Genomic DNA, 15,117 nt, shown 5'->3' on the forward strand with positions numbered 1-15,117 from the left:
TAAAAAATGAATAACCTTAAATATCATAATTAGAAATTAGAAAGTATAAACTATATTATATTCCTAACATTTTCATTAGTTTCGTCTTATATTTATGTGGTTTTCACTATTTTTCCCATTGCATTTTTTTTTTGTAACCTTTAATGTGAAGTTGCTGCTCGGTTTTTGTTTTGGATTTTGGCAGTAAGCATTTTTTATTTTTATTTTGTGCAATAATTATGAATAATCTCTAGGAATTGTTACAAGTGTATGTATGTATTCTCGTACAATTTATGATTGTTAATGTGTGTGGGATCTTAGGAACAAAACATGGGAGAATGTGGGTCTTCTATGGGTTTTGCCTATGAGGTGCCAATCTATAATTCCCTATTGTGCATACAAAGTATAGAAATTGTTGCTATTGGAAATTGCTATAACATTTTTTTGGATAACAATTTCACTATAACGTCTCTCTCTTTGAAATGCATTAATTTGATAAAACTACCTAACAAAAGAAATAATTTGACAATAGCACCTCTCATGTTGTATTAATTTATTGTAATTAAAAGTGATATAATTTCCATTTTCAATAGGGTAGGAATTCTCATTTTAATAGGAGATGACGTGGAATTTTAACAGAGCTCGAAAAATACCCTATGTAGGACCTTTAATATTACAATATATATGTTACATTTTATTTTATTAGGCATAGCTGAGGACAAAATAACTCATTAAATTTCATTTAGGAGCTCCTTTTATTTATTAGAATAAGAATACAACATGAAAAACACTAAACCTTAGAAACTTTATGTATTATTTTCCAACTTGTAATTGAAAAGAATGTGATATTATTTTTCTATAAATATATATTATTTATTTATTCTCTAAGCCCCCTTTTTAGTAATATTTCTCTCATGAATGAATATGAAAGCACCCACTTTTGATTTGAATAAGCCATACGTACCAACCTAATGAAAAAAAAAATCAAAATCAAATTTTGACAAATGCGATAATTTAGAAGACTATTTTTATTTTTATGTTTTGTTTTTTTACTCCTATTGAAATTAGTCCAAATTAATTTGGGACACCTTGTTGGATTGAGGCGGTTATTGGGGTATGACAAAATGTTAGATATTGACATAATGAAGAGATTTATATACATCTCCCACTAAAACATTTTTAAAGAAGGAATGACATGTTAAATATATCATATTAGAAAGTAGAAACGGTATTCCTAGCATTTTAGTTTCTCATGATATTTATGTTGCTCTCACTAATTTTTCCATTTGTGTTTTTTTAGGGGTAAAACCGTACCCTTTGTTCTTAGAATTGGTTCAGGCAAAGAGCTAATCTTGTATGCCATAATTGGTTCCTTCATGTGTGTAAAGGGGTGCTTTGGTTTTGCTTTATAGATCGTAGAAAGAAGGGAATATGTTGAGACTTTTTGGAGAGACCGAGTTCGCTGATGAGCGAGCTGCCTACGTATCCTCTCTTGATTTTCTAGGGGAGAGAGGAATCAGGCCTCACGTAGTTCAAATAGGTGGTATTTATAGGATTGTGAAATTTCAATCCTAGAGGCACGTGTGCTACCTGCACACGTGTAAGGTGGAGATTGTGAATGAGTGTTGGGCTAGTTTTGGTATAAGTCGTGTGCTGATTAGGAGTTGGTGTGGTAGTCCCTATTTCCCGGTGGTGGGAAATACAAGTAAGATTTTGGTAATGATTACCCCTGGTGGTGACCTTATTTGAGTCGTTCTGTCTCTGGCCATGTGCTCGTACTGAGATATCTTAGTTCATACCACCTACATGAAAGGAGCTGCTCATAGATCAGTTTTGGAGGTCGATGTTTCGGGTTCACCTATGCTGCGCGCGTATGTCTTCACAAGGGAGTTGCTCACAGATCGGTCTTGGAGGTCGCTGTCCTGAGTTCGCTTATGCTTCACGCGTGTGTGATAATCTTTAATGAGGATATCACTCCCCTACACAGCCCCCTCTCCCTAGATTGTTTATGTGGCAAGAAACGATCTGTTGAGAGAAAAATGGAAGAACGTGTGGAGCATGAGCGAGCTGCGGTGGACGATCTGACTGAGATGGCGCAAATTTTGAATCCTGTGGCATAATGATTTGGCGGGAAAGGGAAGTTGTTCCGTAATTGGCACGTGACAGAATCGTAGCAGTTGGCGAAGAAACGTGTCGCCACGCGTTATTCGGAACTGCTGAAAAGACAGGTCCTTGGGACACGTGTGCGGGCTAGAGCATAGGCTGTAATCATAACTTCTTGGTAACTGAACGGGCGGTTTGTACAAAATCAAATTTGGGACAACCAAAAAAGGTATTTCCTATTTTCTTCTTCCGCAAAAGCGCAAGCTAGGGTTCCTCAGGTGAGTGCTTATGCTGCTGTTAGCTTTCCATTTTCAATTTGCTTTCCTCTCTTTCAAGTGCGATTTGTTAAGTAGGTAGGGCAGTGTAAGGCTGTAGTGTTTAAGCGTGAGTAATTGATAAAAATGAAACGTTATAATGTTTGAGTCTGATGATACTCGATCGGAAGAGGTTCGGGAAATATCATTAAGTTGTGGAGAGTATGAGGATGAAGAATCAGTGAGTGTTGGCATTGAGGCTGAGTTAGATGAGGGAGCTAGGGTAGATGAGGGTAATACCCGATCTAGGTCAGAAGGTGGCATGGCCAGTACGTCAGGTCGAGGGGAGATGTTGTCCATACACGAGGGGAGAAGAAAACATGAGGGAAATGTCTCCTCTGATAATGGAGAGGATAGAGTTTGAACCTCACGTGCATGGTGATCGCGGTAAGAGGAAAGCTGCTGCTGTAGAGGCGAAGGATCATAAACGACCTAGGAGGGCTGGACGTCCAGCTGGCGGCATTGTGTTTAGGTCACCGCAGCGGGTAGGCGACAATCGATCGTCCACGCTGGCCGAGCGATCTGATCCCCGAGGCAAGGTCGCCTACGGCCGCTGGTGAGAGTTCGCCCCCGATGTGGGATGGGGGGGCGAATTCTACTACATGGGGAAGACGGGGAAGAAGCGTATGGTGAAACGGTCAGACTGTAACTTCCACTCGGCGCCCATAGCGACTAGCGTTCTGAAGGGAATCGTGATGTATGGTGATAAGGCAGAAGTGAAAGATGAGGACATGGAGACACTGCTGGGGATGATGGACATGGCCGCTTGTTTGGTAAGTTCATGACGCACTAGGTTGTTATGTCGGGTTCTAAAGCAATCTGATTCTTTAACTTCGTTCGTGCAGTTTTTTGCAGGATACGATAAGTTGAAAGATGTTGTACAAAACACCGAGACTGATGATAACCCTCACGTCGAGCTAGGGTGTATGCGAGCTGCGTGGGGGGCTGACAAGAGGAAGTTGGAAGTGATGACTACCAAGTACCAGAACGTTACTGCTGAGAATGTTGTATTGGTAACTGATGTGACTGAGCTAGAAAGGGAATTAGCTGTAGTGACTGCTTATACTAAAAAATGTCATAAGGTGGCGCAAAAGCAATGGGCGATACCAAAGCTAATGCCCTCGCCACGCTTTGACGGAAAGTATGACGCCCTGAAAAAAGCGACTGTAAGTGAGGAACACGGGCAGGGAATGCGTGTGATGCTGAGATCTACCTGGGACACGGCTTCTACTATCGCGGCACCAGAAGATAAGCATGTCATAACTGATATTTGATGATGTGATTTGTCTTTGTCTCTGTCAGCAAGAAATTGTAAGTGTTGTTTACGTTCTCCTCTCTTATATGAGAGTTAACAATAGAGCTGTGTCTTCAGGCTTGCCTGAGTAGTTCGCCATTTTGGTTCAGAGAACTGGTTTCCACGGAAGTGGCAGTTTGATACTTTGTTAATTTTGTAATAGACACCGCTCTGGATTTTCTGGGTAATCCCAGCAGATCGGTGGATGTAGTTGTTGTGGCGATTGGTCACATATTGTTACTGGTTATGTTCCGAATGCATATTGCTGCTGACTTGTGTGTAGCTAACGTCTTGCTTATTATGCATGTGGCATGGAATAACTGAGGAGCTGCAAATTTAAGTTAGAAACATGATCTGATTGTGCTTAGCGCTGTCTTCCTTGTTTATCGTGTTATAAGAGCAGAGATGCTAGGAGTAGGCGAGATGTCCCGAAGTAGGGGATCGAGTTAATACCGAAGTGCATTGCCTGAGTTTTAGAAGTAATACTCAAAAGGGTGCTTTAATCAATCCGAACACGTGGGCCTGTATAAGCGTGAAGCACATGGAGAACGCTTTCGTATAGTCGATTCTAAGGGTGTAGTATCGTTGTCGAACGCGGCTCTGGGATGGGTTGGTGGAGTCTGCGAGCTCCAGAGAGCGGTCTACTCGCGGAGAGCGTTCTTGTTCAGTCGAACCTAGAAATATGGGTCGTCGACGTGGCAAGAATTAGATAGGCTATGGAGCCTGTAAGCTCCAGAAAGCTGTCTGCTCGCAGAGAGGGTTCTCGTTTAATCGATCCTAGAAGTATAGGTCCTCGACGTGACGAGAATTGGAGAGGCTATGGAGCCTGTAAGCTCCAGGAAGATGTTGGCTTGTGGAGAGCGTTCTCGTTTAGTCGATCCTAGAAGTATAGGTCCTCGACGTGATGAGAATTGGAGAGGCTATGGAGCATGTAAGCTCCAGAGAGCTGTCTGCTCGCGGAGAGCATTCTCATTTAGTCGATCCTAGAAGTATAGGTCCTCGACGTGACAAGAAGTGGAGAGGCTATGGAGCCTGTAAGCTCCAGAGAGCTGTCGGCTCGCGGAGAGCGTTCTCGTTTATAAGAGCGTATGGCGTTAAGCGTGTTGGATCAGGGAAGTATACTGGTCGTGCATCTGATGCGAGCTGTAGGGCTTCATGAGTAGTGTATTCTTTAGCAATCTGGCGAACGACCAGTTGCGAGTCACTAAAGACTTGAAGTTCTTGCACACCGAGCTGTAGCGCCATACGAAGGCCCATAATCAATGCTTCGTACTCCGCCTCATTGTTGGAAGATGCGAAGTCGAGTCTAACTGATTTTTCGATCATAATCCTTTCGGGGGACACTAAGACGACCCCGATGCCACTCCCTCTAGGGTTGCTAGAGCCATCTACAAAGAGAGACCAGATTGATTTGACATGTTCTTTGTCGACAGCGAGCTCCATCTCTAGTTCCCAGTGTGGGTCTTTAACAGGGAAATCCGCGAGAAAATCAGCGACGACTTGACCTTTCTGAGAGGTGCGAGGTACAAACTCCATATGGTGTTCACCGATCTCTTCGGCCCATACTGCTATACGAGTAGTCTTGTTTTCTTTGTGGAGAATCTTCTTCAAGGGGAGGTCGGTCAGTACTTTGATCGGATGTGCTTGAAAGTACGGCCTGAATTTTCTTGCCGAATACAACAATGCAAGTACGGCTCTTTCAAGGAAAGAATAATTCTTCTCAGTTGGTGTGAGCATTTTACTTGTAAAGTAGATTGGCTTTTCTGAGTTGTTCTCCTCTTTGAAGAGAACTGAGCTGATGGCGAAGTCTGATATTGCCAGGTATAGCCCCAGTGTTTCTCCATCTATTGGTTTGGCTAAAACAGGAAGCGTGGTGAGGTATTCTTTAAGAGTGGCGAATTCTTGGTGGCATTGATCGTTCCATGAGAACTGTTCGCCTTTTTTGAGGAGTTGTAAGAACGGGCGACATTTGTCGGACGCCCTGGATATGAATCGGTTAAGTGCAGCGACCATGCCTGATAACTTCTGTATCTGCTTTTTCGTCTGTGGATCAGGCATGTCTAAGAACGCTCGGATTTGGTCTGGATTGGCTTAGATCCCGCGCTGTGACACCTGATATCCGAGAAACTTACCAGAGGACGCTCCAAAGAGGCATTTCTCTGGGTTCAACTTCATTCGAGTGAGGCGCAATCTGGATAACGCTTGCTCAAGGTGACTAATATGGTTGCCGGCTTTCTTGCTTTTGACGACCATGTCGTCGATGTAAACCTCCATGGTCTCTCCTAACATGTCCTGGAACATGTCAGTTACCAGACGCTGATATGTCGCTCCGGCGTTCTTAAGGCCGAACGGGAGGACGTTGTAATAATAAATTCCTTGCTCGGTAATGAACGAGGTCTTCTCTTGATCTTCCTCAGCGAGTGGGATTTGTTTGTATCCACTATACGCATCCATAAAGGAAAGAAGTTCATGCCCACAGTGCAGTTGGTCGACCCGGTCGGTCAATCGCGAGGGTAGGGAAAGCTATCTTTTGGTGTTTCTTTATTGACATTTGTGAAATCGACACACAGGCAAACTGTTCCATTTTTTTTGGGGACCGCAACGATGTTGGCGATCCAATCGGGATAGTCCACATTTCTGATGAAACCGACTTGCTTGAGCTTGTCGACCTCGTCATTAATGGCTTTCTGAAACCGCAGGGATAACCGACGAGGTCGCTGGCGAACTGGTCGAGCATTAAGATTTACATTTAATCGATGACATGCTACACTAGGGTCTATACCGGGCACATCGATATACGACCAAACAAAAACATCTTTATTCATAGCCAAAAAGTTTACAAGTTGGGCCTTGAGTGTGGGGTCAAGGTTAGCCCCTACATACATAAACTTGGGATCATTATTAGTTCCTAAGTTCACCCGCTCTCTGTCGACCTGGTAAGGTGCTGGCTTGGGTGGCGACGCTTCTTCGTGTGGTGACATTTCAAATAACAGGGAGAGTGAACTTATTCGCCGAACTGGATCGGTATCTGTGGTGACGAGAACAGGGACTGGAATGGCGTCTGTGGCCATGATAGCAAGGGCTGGAGTGACTGTCTGACTGGAGATTTGTTGTGCGACACATGGCGGTGAAGCTATTGGGATGCTAACTGATGAGGTAACAATGGTGGAGGGGTCCACTGGGGGCGTGACCACTGTATTGACATCAACTGACGCTACTTCTGGGATCCGTTCTGATGGAGGGACAATGGCTGGATTTACTTCTGGGGTGGACATAGGCGACTGCATCTTCTTACTGGAGCCCCCAACGTGTTGCTTGGATTTGTTTGTTCTGACCTCGGCAATCAGATCTTTAGCCATGGTATAACTGGTGGGCTCGTTGCTTGTGTGGATTGGTCCACTGTCATTCCTACCTGCTGACAAGATTTGGTTACAATGATATGCTTCCAGTTGATTGCTTCTGAGCTCCATCATTCCTCTGGGGCCTGGGAAACGGAGAACTTGATGCAATGTTGGCCGATGCGGCTTTTGCATTTGGTGGATCCATCGCCGCCCTAGTATGGCGTTATAGGGCGACTTGATGTCCAGGACGTTGAAGCGTGTATTGCAGCTGACTTTGTCCTATTTAAATCCGACTGATACTGGGAGGATGATATCACCGACGGGGTCGCCCCCGAGCCATTGAACCCATAAAGGGGGCAATCGGATCTATAAGAACCCGACTTGGGCAAACTCATTTCTTTGATGGTGTGATAGAATAAAATGTCGCATGAACTCCCCCGGTCGATCACGACGGCTTTACCGGCCCAATCGTTGATCTTGACGTGGGACGCGCCGCTGCGTCGTTCGTCGTTTGTTGAGGAAAAATGATATCTTGTTGAGGTCGGCCTCTGTGAAGTAAAATGATACACTTCCTGGAGGGCGCCGGCACGACGTCTTTTCTCTCTAGATGAAGTGACAGAATCATCGGGGAAAGTAATCATGTGAATTGTTCGAGCATTGTCACGATCTGAGGAGTGTTGTCTTCGCTCGTGACGAGAACGATCTCTGGGACGTCCTCTACTGTGGGGGCGAGCTGGAAGGCCTTGATGGTGACGGCGAGGTGGAGATCGACTGCGCACCCGGCGAGCCATGAGCTTATGACGCAAATCACCATCAGAAATCTTGGTGTACTGTTTAATATGACCAGCTTCGACAAGGTCTTGGAGATAGTGCTTAAGCCCCCAACGCACGCATTGGTTTCGTGGCATTTTGCCTTGTGGAATGCACAGTATGGCTTGTCGGGTCGATCTATTGGTTGCCTCACATCTGGGCGGAAGTATGAGGCTCGCTGGATCTTGTCCAGTATGTAACTAGGGGAGCGTGTCAAGACAGTGAACTCTCTGTTGTTATCCTGCCGAAGTTCCTCGCCGGTACCCGGCGACTGGATCGCTTTTTGGCACGCGGGGTATGATCATAAACTGCTGCCACCTCCTGGACCTCGGCTAAACCACTGGACTGCAAACTTTCTTGTAACTTGATATACTTGTCGACCACCGGGCGCATACTTTGATATAAGCGTTTAAGGCGTTATTTCATCACCGATCCGGAGAGGGTCGGTATTACGCGACTCGACAAAGTTAGAAAATGCCGCAGGCAAAAGACTCTTTCGAATTGCTTTCCATACACAATGCAGTTCAGCCTTGAACCGTCCTAAGAATTGGCGAATGGTTTCATCTTCCCCTGAATGATAACCGAACATCGAATCAAGATCGCCTTCTTGCGTCCATTGTTGCGGCACGATTGGCTAGCAAACGATCGAAGTCGCCAAAAGTTTTAACGTAATCAGTTCCGAGAGAAGAACCAATGAAGTCGCCATCCTTGAGACTAGCCGGAAATAGTCGACAAAGAAGATGATCAAACTTCGGGAGAACCGTAGGGGCGGACTTTGAATGTATCGAGCCACATGCCGACCGGAGCATGTCTTTGCCATCATACATGGGAAAGCGTGGTCGATGAAATCTTGAGGAGAGGGTTTACCGAGAACGTCGGATTGAACGGGACGCCACATGTCTTGAGCATCTTCAACAATTTGGGTCGATCTTTTCGATTGCAAGGCCCGCCTATCCTGTGTGATAATTCGTTAATCTGTTGATTAACCTCTTTGATGTCGTTTTCAGCAACATTACCGCCTGGTTGCTGCTGGTAAGCGTCTACTTGGGTCCGTAAAGCAGTATTTTCTTGCCTCTCGTTGGTTAAACCCAATTGTTCTGCAAGGTTTTGAACTTGAGCTTCGAGGCTGACCATGCTTCGTGGGCTTGAGAATTGTAGAGTTTTGAATTGGGTTATCGTGATTTCTCAAATAATCGAAACCACAGACGGCGCCAATGTAAAGGGGTGCTTTGGTTTTGTTTTACAGATCGTAGAAAGAAGGGAATAGGTTGAGATTTTTTGGAGAGACCGAAGTTCATTGATGAAATGAAGTCCGCCAACGATCCTCTCTTGATTTTCTAGGGGAGAGGGAATCAGGCCTCACGTAGTTCAAATAGGTGGTATTTATAGGCTTGTGAAATTTCAATCCTAGAGGCACGTGTGCTACCTGCACACGTGTAAGGTGGAGATTGTGAATGAGACATCTTAGTTCATACCACCTACATGAAAGGAGCTGCTTATAGATCGGTCTTGGAGGTCGATGTTTCGGGTTCACCTATGCTGCGTGCGTATGTCTTCACAAGGGAGCTGCTCACAGGTCGGTCTTGGAGGTCGCTGTCCTGAGTTCACTTATGCTTCACGCGTGTGTGATAATCCTTAATGAGGATATCACTCCCCTATAGTGTGAATAATTTCCAGGAAAGAAGCAATGATCTAGATCTTCTGTTCGGTAATTTTGTTACCATCGGGTGGGTAATTTTCTAATCATATCCGACCCAACCGGATTCGGATCCAAATCCGGATAGTAGTTCTATTCACACAAACACCCCTACTACAGCACACTTATTACTTTCTCTTGCCGTGTCGTTTTAACAGAGAGATGGAATCAGCAAGGAGGAATGTCTTATTAATTGTTATTTTTATTAATCTTCTCGCCAGTGTTTTATCCAATCAGATCTTCTCCATTCATGCTGGTTGGTACTTTTTTTTTTTCTTCTTGTTCCATTAATTGTTAGATGTTTGTTCATTGTACCTTTATTTATTATTGTGCAGGAGGAGGAGGATTTGGTCGCAGCTCTCATGAGCCTAAATACAAGATTGAATTCCATGAGCCACACTCTCCATTTCATCCTGTAAGCTCCATTATTATTATTAGTAGAACCTTGTACTGCTATGATATATAAGGCTTTATCTTACAGGATGATGATCAGGAGTCCATGGTGATGTCTGACAAGAATGGGCAGAAATTTTCATGTTTCTTGCCCAAAGAGGATAAAACAAAAACTAGCAAATTCTTCACTCACCAGAACACTAGCAGCTTGATTGTGGAAACCCAGAGAAAGGTTACGTTGAAGACACCAGATGAATTACTTGAGGTCTTCAAGGACAAATGTTTATATAGGGTGAGGACAATATTATATGTCTTCTTTTCTCCCATGAAACTCTCATCGAATTTCCTGAGATATGATTTTACAATTTGAAATAAAATTTTCTAGTTTAACACTTCACAGATTTATGGGAAGTATAATGAGTGTCCAAACTGGTTTTGTTCTGTTTTTCAAATGTTTAACCTGATTTATTAACTGTTCTTATGCAGCAAGAGGGTTGGTGGTCTTACGAGTTTTGTTATCAGAAGAATTTTCGGCAACTTCATTTGGAGGGTGATAAGGTAGACTTTTGAATATCTGTCGAGGCCCTCTAATAATGAAACTGTCAATTATGTAATGTTTATAATATGGAACTTATACAGTTATACAAGGTTTTCAAACAGATGTATTGGAAACATTTTAACTACTGCTTCTTTTCCCCTTTGCTCAATAGCACTATATTATAATCGGAAAAAAGTTGACCAAACTTATTAAAGGCTGCGGATTGATCTCAAATATCTTCTTCAATCTAACTATTTACTGCATATCCTTCAAGTTATATACTTATATCTGAAATTTAATGATGAGTAAACAGTGGTGCTGTCAGGAGCCTCATTTGTTCACCAGGGAGTTTTAGGAATAATTAGCACTTGACAAGAGAAAGGACAACAAAGTTAGAAAAAAAAAGAAAAGAAAAAGAGGTTCTTTAGCTAAGAAAGAAAGTTGTGATAATCTCGTAACAATGAGCCTGAGGGCGGGTAGGGATACAAAATTTTGGTATCTGTGCAAATAATTTCTGTTACATTAATCAATACAGTCATCCTATAGTTTGTGTTATGGAAGATGTTACATATTCTGATTACTGTACTTTGGGATAGTTGTATTTCTGTGAGGGATGAAGAGGAGAGGTTGCAAAAGGACCTTAATTCATTGTCAATCAGATGTAGTAACCATTAATCGTGTTTAACCCTTTCATGCTGGTTGCCTTTATTGTTTTGACCAATATTGTAAGAGTTGTTAAAATCAATGGGATGATTCCAACCGTTTTGTCATGAACTCTAATTGTTATTTCATTTTCTGTAGGTAGTTCAGGAATTTATTTTGGGTGTGTATGATGAGGAAGCGACTACAGCTTTCAATCAGAACCTTTCTGATGTTTCCATACTGAAAGATCCTCGCTCAAAAGATGCTTCTCAAAGGTAGATTTACATAATTGTGACCAAAGTTAGGGAACCTGGATAATAGTATTTAATCGCGCTCCGTTTCATATAGGTACCATGCGCACCAGTATACCAATGGCACAAGTTGTGATCTCACTAATCGGCCTCGAGAAACCGAGGTATGGAGAAATCAGCTTGACTTTTGAATCCTCTAATATTTTTATTATTTAGTTCCAAGTTGAATTTTCTGATGGATCACTAGTCACGTATAACCCATCGGCCTCTATGTGTTTATGCACAGGTAAGATTTGTGTGCTCGGAGCCAAACGCTGTGATTGCTTCTATAACGGAGCTGTCAACTTGCAAGTATGCGCTCACACTTCATAGCCCAATGCTTTGCAAGCACCCGTAAGAACGTTTCATCTCCTAATCCTTTTTATTCATGTTTAAAGTTTAAACCTATCTCCTTTTTTACTATTCTATTTTAATTTATAAGGTTTTCATTGACCTACTGGTCAAGACTTGGGAGGTTGGGTCCAAGGTCTTAGCTTCGATTCCCACCTTCACTGGGGAAAGGGGATTTAAGGGTTTAGGGATTAAAAGGTCTAACTATCAGAAAAAACAAGGAGGAATACCAGCAGGCAACTCAACTTCTGAGTTTGCATGCATGCCTACTCATTAGAAAAAAAAGAAAAGGAAAAGAAAACTTGCGACTTGCAACTTTGATTGTTGTAAACTCAAAACCTCGTTTTATTTATTTGGGTGCTAAAACGAACACTTGGTTACAAAGCAGTAACTCCTTTATGCCCACCGTCCCCTGCCACAATCCCACAAGCACCAGTGCCACCTCCTTTTATTTGCCTTTCTCTTGTTCTCCTTTGCTCTCCTTTTCTGCCCATACCTCTTCACCACCATTGATATTAAGGCTGAGTCCAATGGCCCTGCATCCTCCTAAAAGTAGAGTGGGAAGTCGTGGAAATTACCCCTCATCCGGATTTTACGCTATATATAGAGTGTTTTTGAGGAATGCAGAGTGCATTCTACGCTAGTTGAAGTGGAGTCAAATGAAAACGATACAAATGGCGCCAAGTGGTGCAAAAAGAAAAAAACGTCTCATTTGGCGCTATTTGAAGTGGTGTAGAATGGTTATTATTATTATTATTATTATTTTTTGTTGAAAAAAAAGTGGGTTTCAAACTATGCATAGTATCTTTCATACCATTGGATCACCAAAACCCACTCTCTATTCTTATACCACTGTTTTTTGAAGGAATAGGGATAAGAAGTTGATAACCATTAGACTCGGCCTAAGTTTGAACTTTTCCATAAAAAATGGTTATTTTTGTGTGAATTTCAACTCTGATTTTAGGATATGTTTTAGCTTGAAATTATGCAAAATTTGGGGACATCCACAAGGACAGACGGTTTGATACTTAAGAATACTAATGTCTTCAAGATTTCAGTGTTTTTGAATTTTGTTTCATTGATTTATGTTCAGATTGAGTCTTCTTGAAATATAATCTCTTTAGTTCAAGATTTTGTTGCTCTTATTTCTGTAACTTCAATACAATTTGATTTCAGATTTTACTGCTAGAGATTTGTTTCAAAGTCTATGTAAAATTATTAATTCTTTGTATGAGGTAATTTGAGAACTAAAATTAGTTTAAATTCAAGAAGGGAAGAAGGGTGGTGGTTGCAGTAATTGGCCGTGGTGGGTGCGGTGGTGGCGGTGGCGGTGGAGGGGGTCATAATGGGGTATAGTAAGATTTTTAGTGATGTTGGACATCATAACTAGATGGAAGTTGTCACTGTTATTAATTTAGTAGCTTCTATTTTGGTTTTAGTAGTGTATTTTCATTTTTATTATTTAGGATTTATTTAGAAGTGTCTAGAATACTCTAAACTGAGTTCTAATAGGTATAGGAAATTGGTTTAATGTTATAGATGCTTGGGGTTCAAGTTTTCATTGTTTTAGTAGGTTTCTTGGTTGGTTCATGGGAGTTATGTTATCTATTTAAAGAGCTCCAAAAACGAATTTACACAACCTTTGATCAATAAACTTATTTCTCTACAACTTTTATCTCTCTTATCAATCTTCTTTCTCAATATCTTTCCCTTAAATATTCATTTTCCTCAATTAATTCCTTCCCTTTCTTCTAAATCTCCCGCAAGAACTCCATTTTTTAATCTTTCTTTTTGCTTCCACTCCATCATTTGGTATTAGAATAAATGAATGAATAAAATGTCCTAGCTTTGCTAAAATGAGTGAAACTTGTTTAAGTGGTCATCAGGTTAGTAAATTTGTTGTCTAATGAGCATACATGCATGCAACTCACAACTTGAGTTGCTAGCATTCCTCTTATTATGAATTGGACATGACAGTGCTGGGGGTTGTGAGGGAATGGAATGGAGGTGGAGTTGACTTTTTGTTGGTCTGCTTCATTTACAAAAAACTACAACCCTTTTTACTGTAACAATTTATGTATGGTCTTATTTTACTGTACTCATCCAAAATGAGCAAGAGAGGACAGTGCTGAAATCCTTTTTATGGCTATTGATATAATCAAGTTGGGTTGCTATGTTCTACTAAACTTTTTTTTAAATCCTTGTCTACTGTTCCACACCAACCTATTGTCCAATTCTACCCTGACTTTCTGATCTTACCAAATACAAATCATTCAAGAGGAGACACAAGATTCACTATTCAAAGAGTTCAATATCATTAGGGTTCACCATTGGCATCTTTGGTTTTTGCCCAATAGGATATCTGTAGATAAGATAGTACAGAGTGACGATGGCCATATGAATTACTCTGTACTTTCCCTGTAATGCCTTTATCCCACTGTTTGGCTGCCAAACTAAGATGGCAGAGACCCTATCCACAGAAAAGGGGGTATCGCGCATATCTTTATTTAAACCTGTCTCTGTGAATTACCAATAATGACTCTAGATATGAAGTTTCTTCCATTTTCTGGAAAGCAATCATCTTCTAGCTTTGCAGTCAAATATGAAGACTTGTGTTGCCATTTTATGATTTATTCTGAATATCAAATGACTTCTTTATGTTCTTTTTCTTTTTTCGTTGTTATAAATAACAGAATGTATAAAGAACAAAGACCAGTATGGCGCACTGTCAACTGTAACAAGATTCCCAAGGATTCCAAACCCATGGGAACAGAAGATGGCAGCTCCAAAGATAAACAGATAACCATGGTAACAGATGTCAAAGTTCCATCCAGTCATGACTCAGAGAAGTATGCAACATAAATTTGCCAGATACAGAAGCATACAATTGGGAAGGGATGTACTCGAGAATATTTATATCACCCTTAGCTTCTTTTGTAACTCAAGAATACTAATTTGTAGAGGATCAGTTTTCCCTTCCAATCTTTTCTAGTTACTCTGTTGACACAAAAATGTCATATAATATATGAATTAATTTGGAAAATCATGCGAATTAGTTTTAGCACTTCTGAATTTTAATGGGACTGGGAACTGGCAGTCTAGACTCTAGATTCTAGAAAAAAAGGACTGGATCTCCTCTGGATCCGAAATTCTGAATTCTGGTTCTTTGCTAAGAACCCAAACTACCCAGTTCTTTGATGCCAATATACCATTGTTGTGCGTTTATCGTTGTAGTAAGTAGTAACCAATGTCTTCTAAAAACAACGGATTCCATCATTCCAGTCTCAGGCTCAGATTATCATTCTCGCTTTATCTAATACTGATGAAATTAAGTAACATGTTTTCCCGAGGAATTCTATCCCATTT

General features: G+C 41.5%; 1 protein-coding gene across 2 annotated transcripts; it reads left to right on the forward strand.

The window, feature by feature from the left end:
• The first annotated feature begins 9,501 nt into the window (after window positions 1-9,501).
• OS9 (ER lectin-like protein) lies at window positions 9,502-14,794 on the forward strand. Of its 2 annotated transcripts, none has more exons than XM_086603419.1 (9): window positions 9,502-9,572; window positions 9,696-9,793; window positions 9,873-9,952; window positions 10,019-10,222; window positions 10,417-10,488; window positions 11,270-11,385; window positions 11,459-11,525; window positions 11,648-11,754; window positions 14,445-14,794. In XM_086603419.1, the coding sequence occupies exons 2-9, from the start codon at window positions 9,700-9,702 to the stop codon at window positions 14,611-14,613; spliced, it is 909 nt and encodes a 302-aa protein (XP_086459545.1). In that variant the 5' UTR covers window positions 9,502-9,572; window positions 9,696-9,699; the 3' UTR covers window positions 14,614-14,794. The 2 variants fall into 2 exon arrangements, with proteins under 2 accessions (XP_086459545.1, XP_086459546.1); XM_086603420.1 differs by having other exon boundaries at window positions 9,507-9,549.
• The last annotated feature ends 323 nt before the right edge of the window (window positions 14,795-15,117 follow it).

The sequence above is a fragment of the Coptis chinensis genome, chromosome 3, assembly GCF_015680905.1.
Source record: "Coptis chinensis isolate HL-2020 chromosome 3, ASM1568090v1, whole genome shotgun sequence".
In the NCBI taxonomy this organism is placed as follows: domain Eukaryota; kingdom Viridiplantae; phylum Streptophyta; class Magnoliopsida; order Ranunculales; family Ranunculaceae; genus Coptis; species Coptis chinensis.

What these genes read in the sequence shown, in the direction of transcription:
- OS9 (XM_086603419.1), top strand. Translation starts at nt 9,700, where the DNA reads ATGGAATCAGCAAGGAGGAATGTCTTATTAATTGTTATTTTTATTAAT. An exon ending in TCAAAAGATGCTTCTCAAAG is followed by an intron (nt 11,386 to 11,458) that starts GTAGATTTACAT and finishes CGTTTCATATAG; the next exon opens with GTACCATGCGCACCAGTATA. An exon ending in CCAATGCTTTGCAAGCACCC is followed by an intron (nt 11,755 to 14,444) that starts GTAAGAACGTTT and finishes TATAAATAACAG; the next exon opens with AATGTATAAAGAACAAAGAC.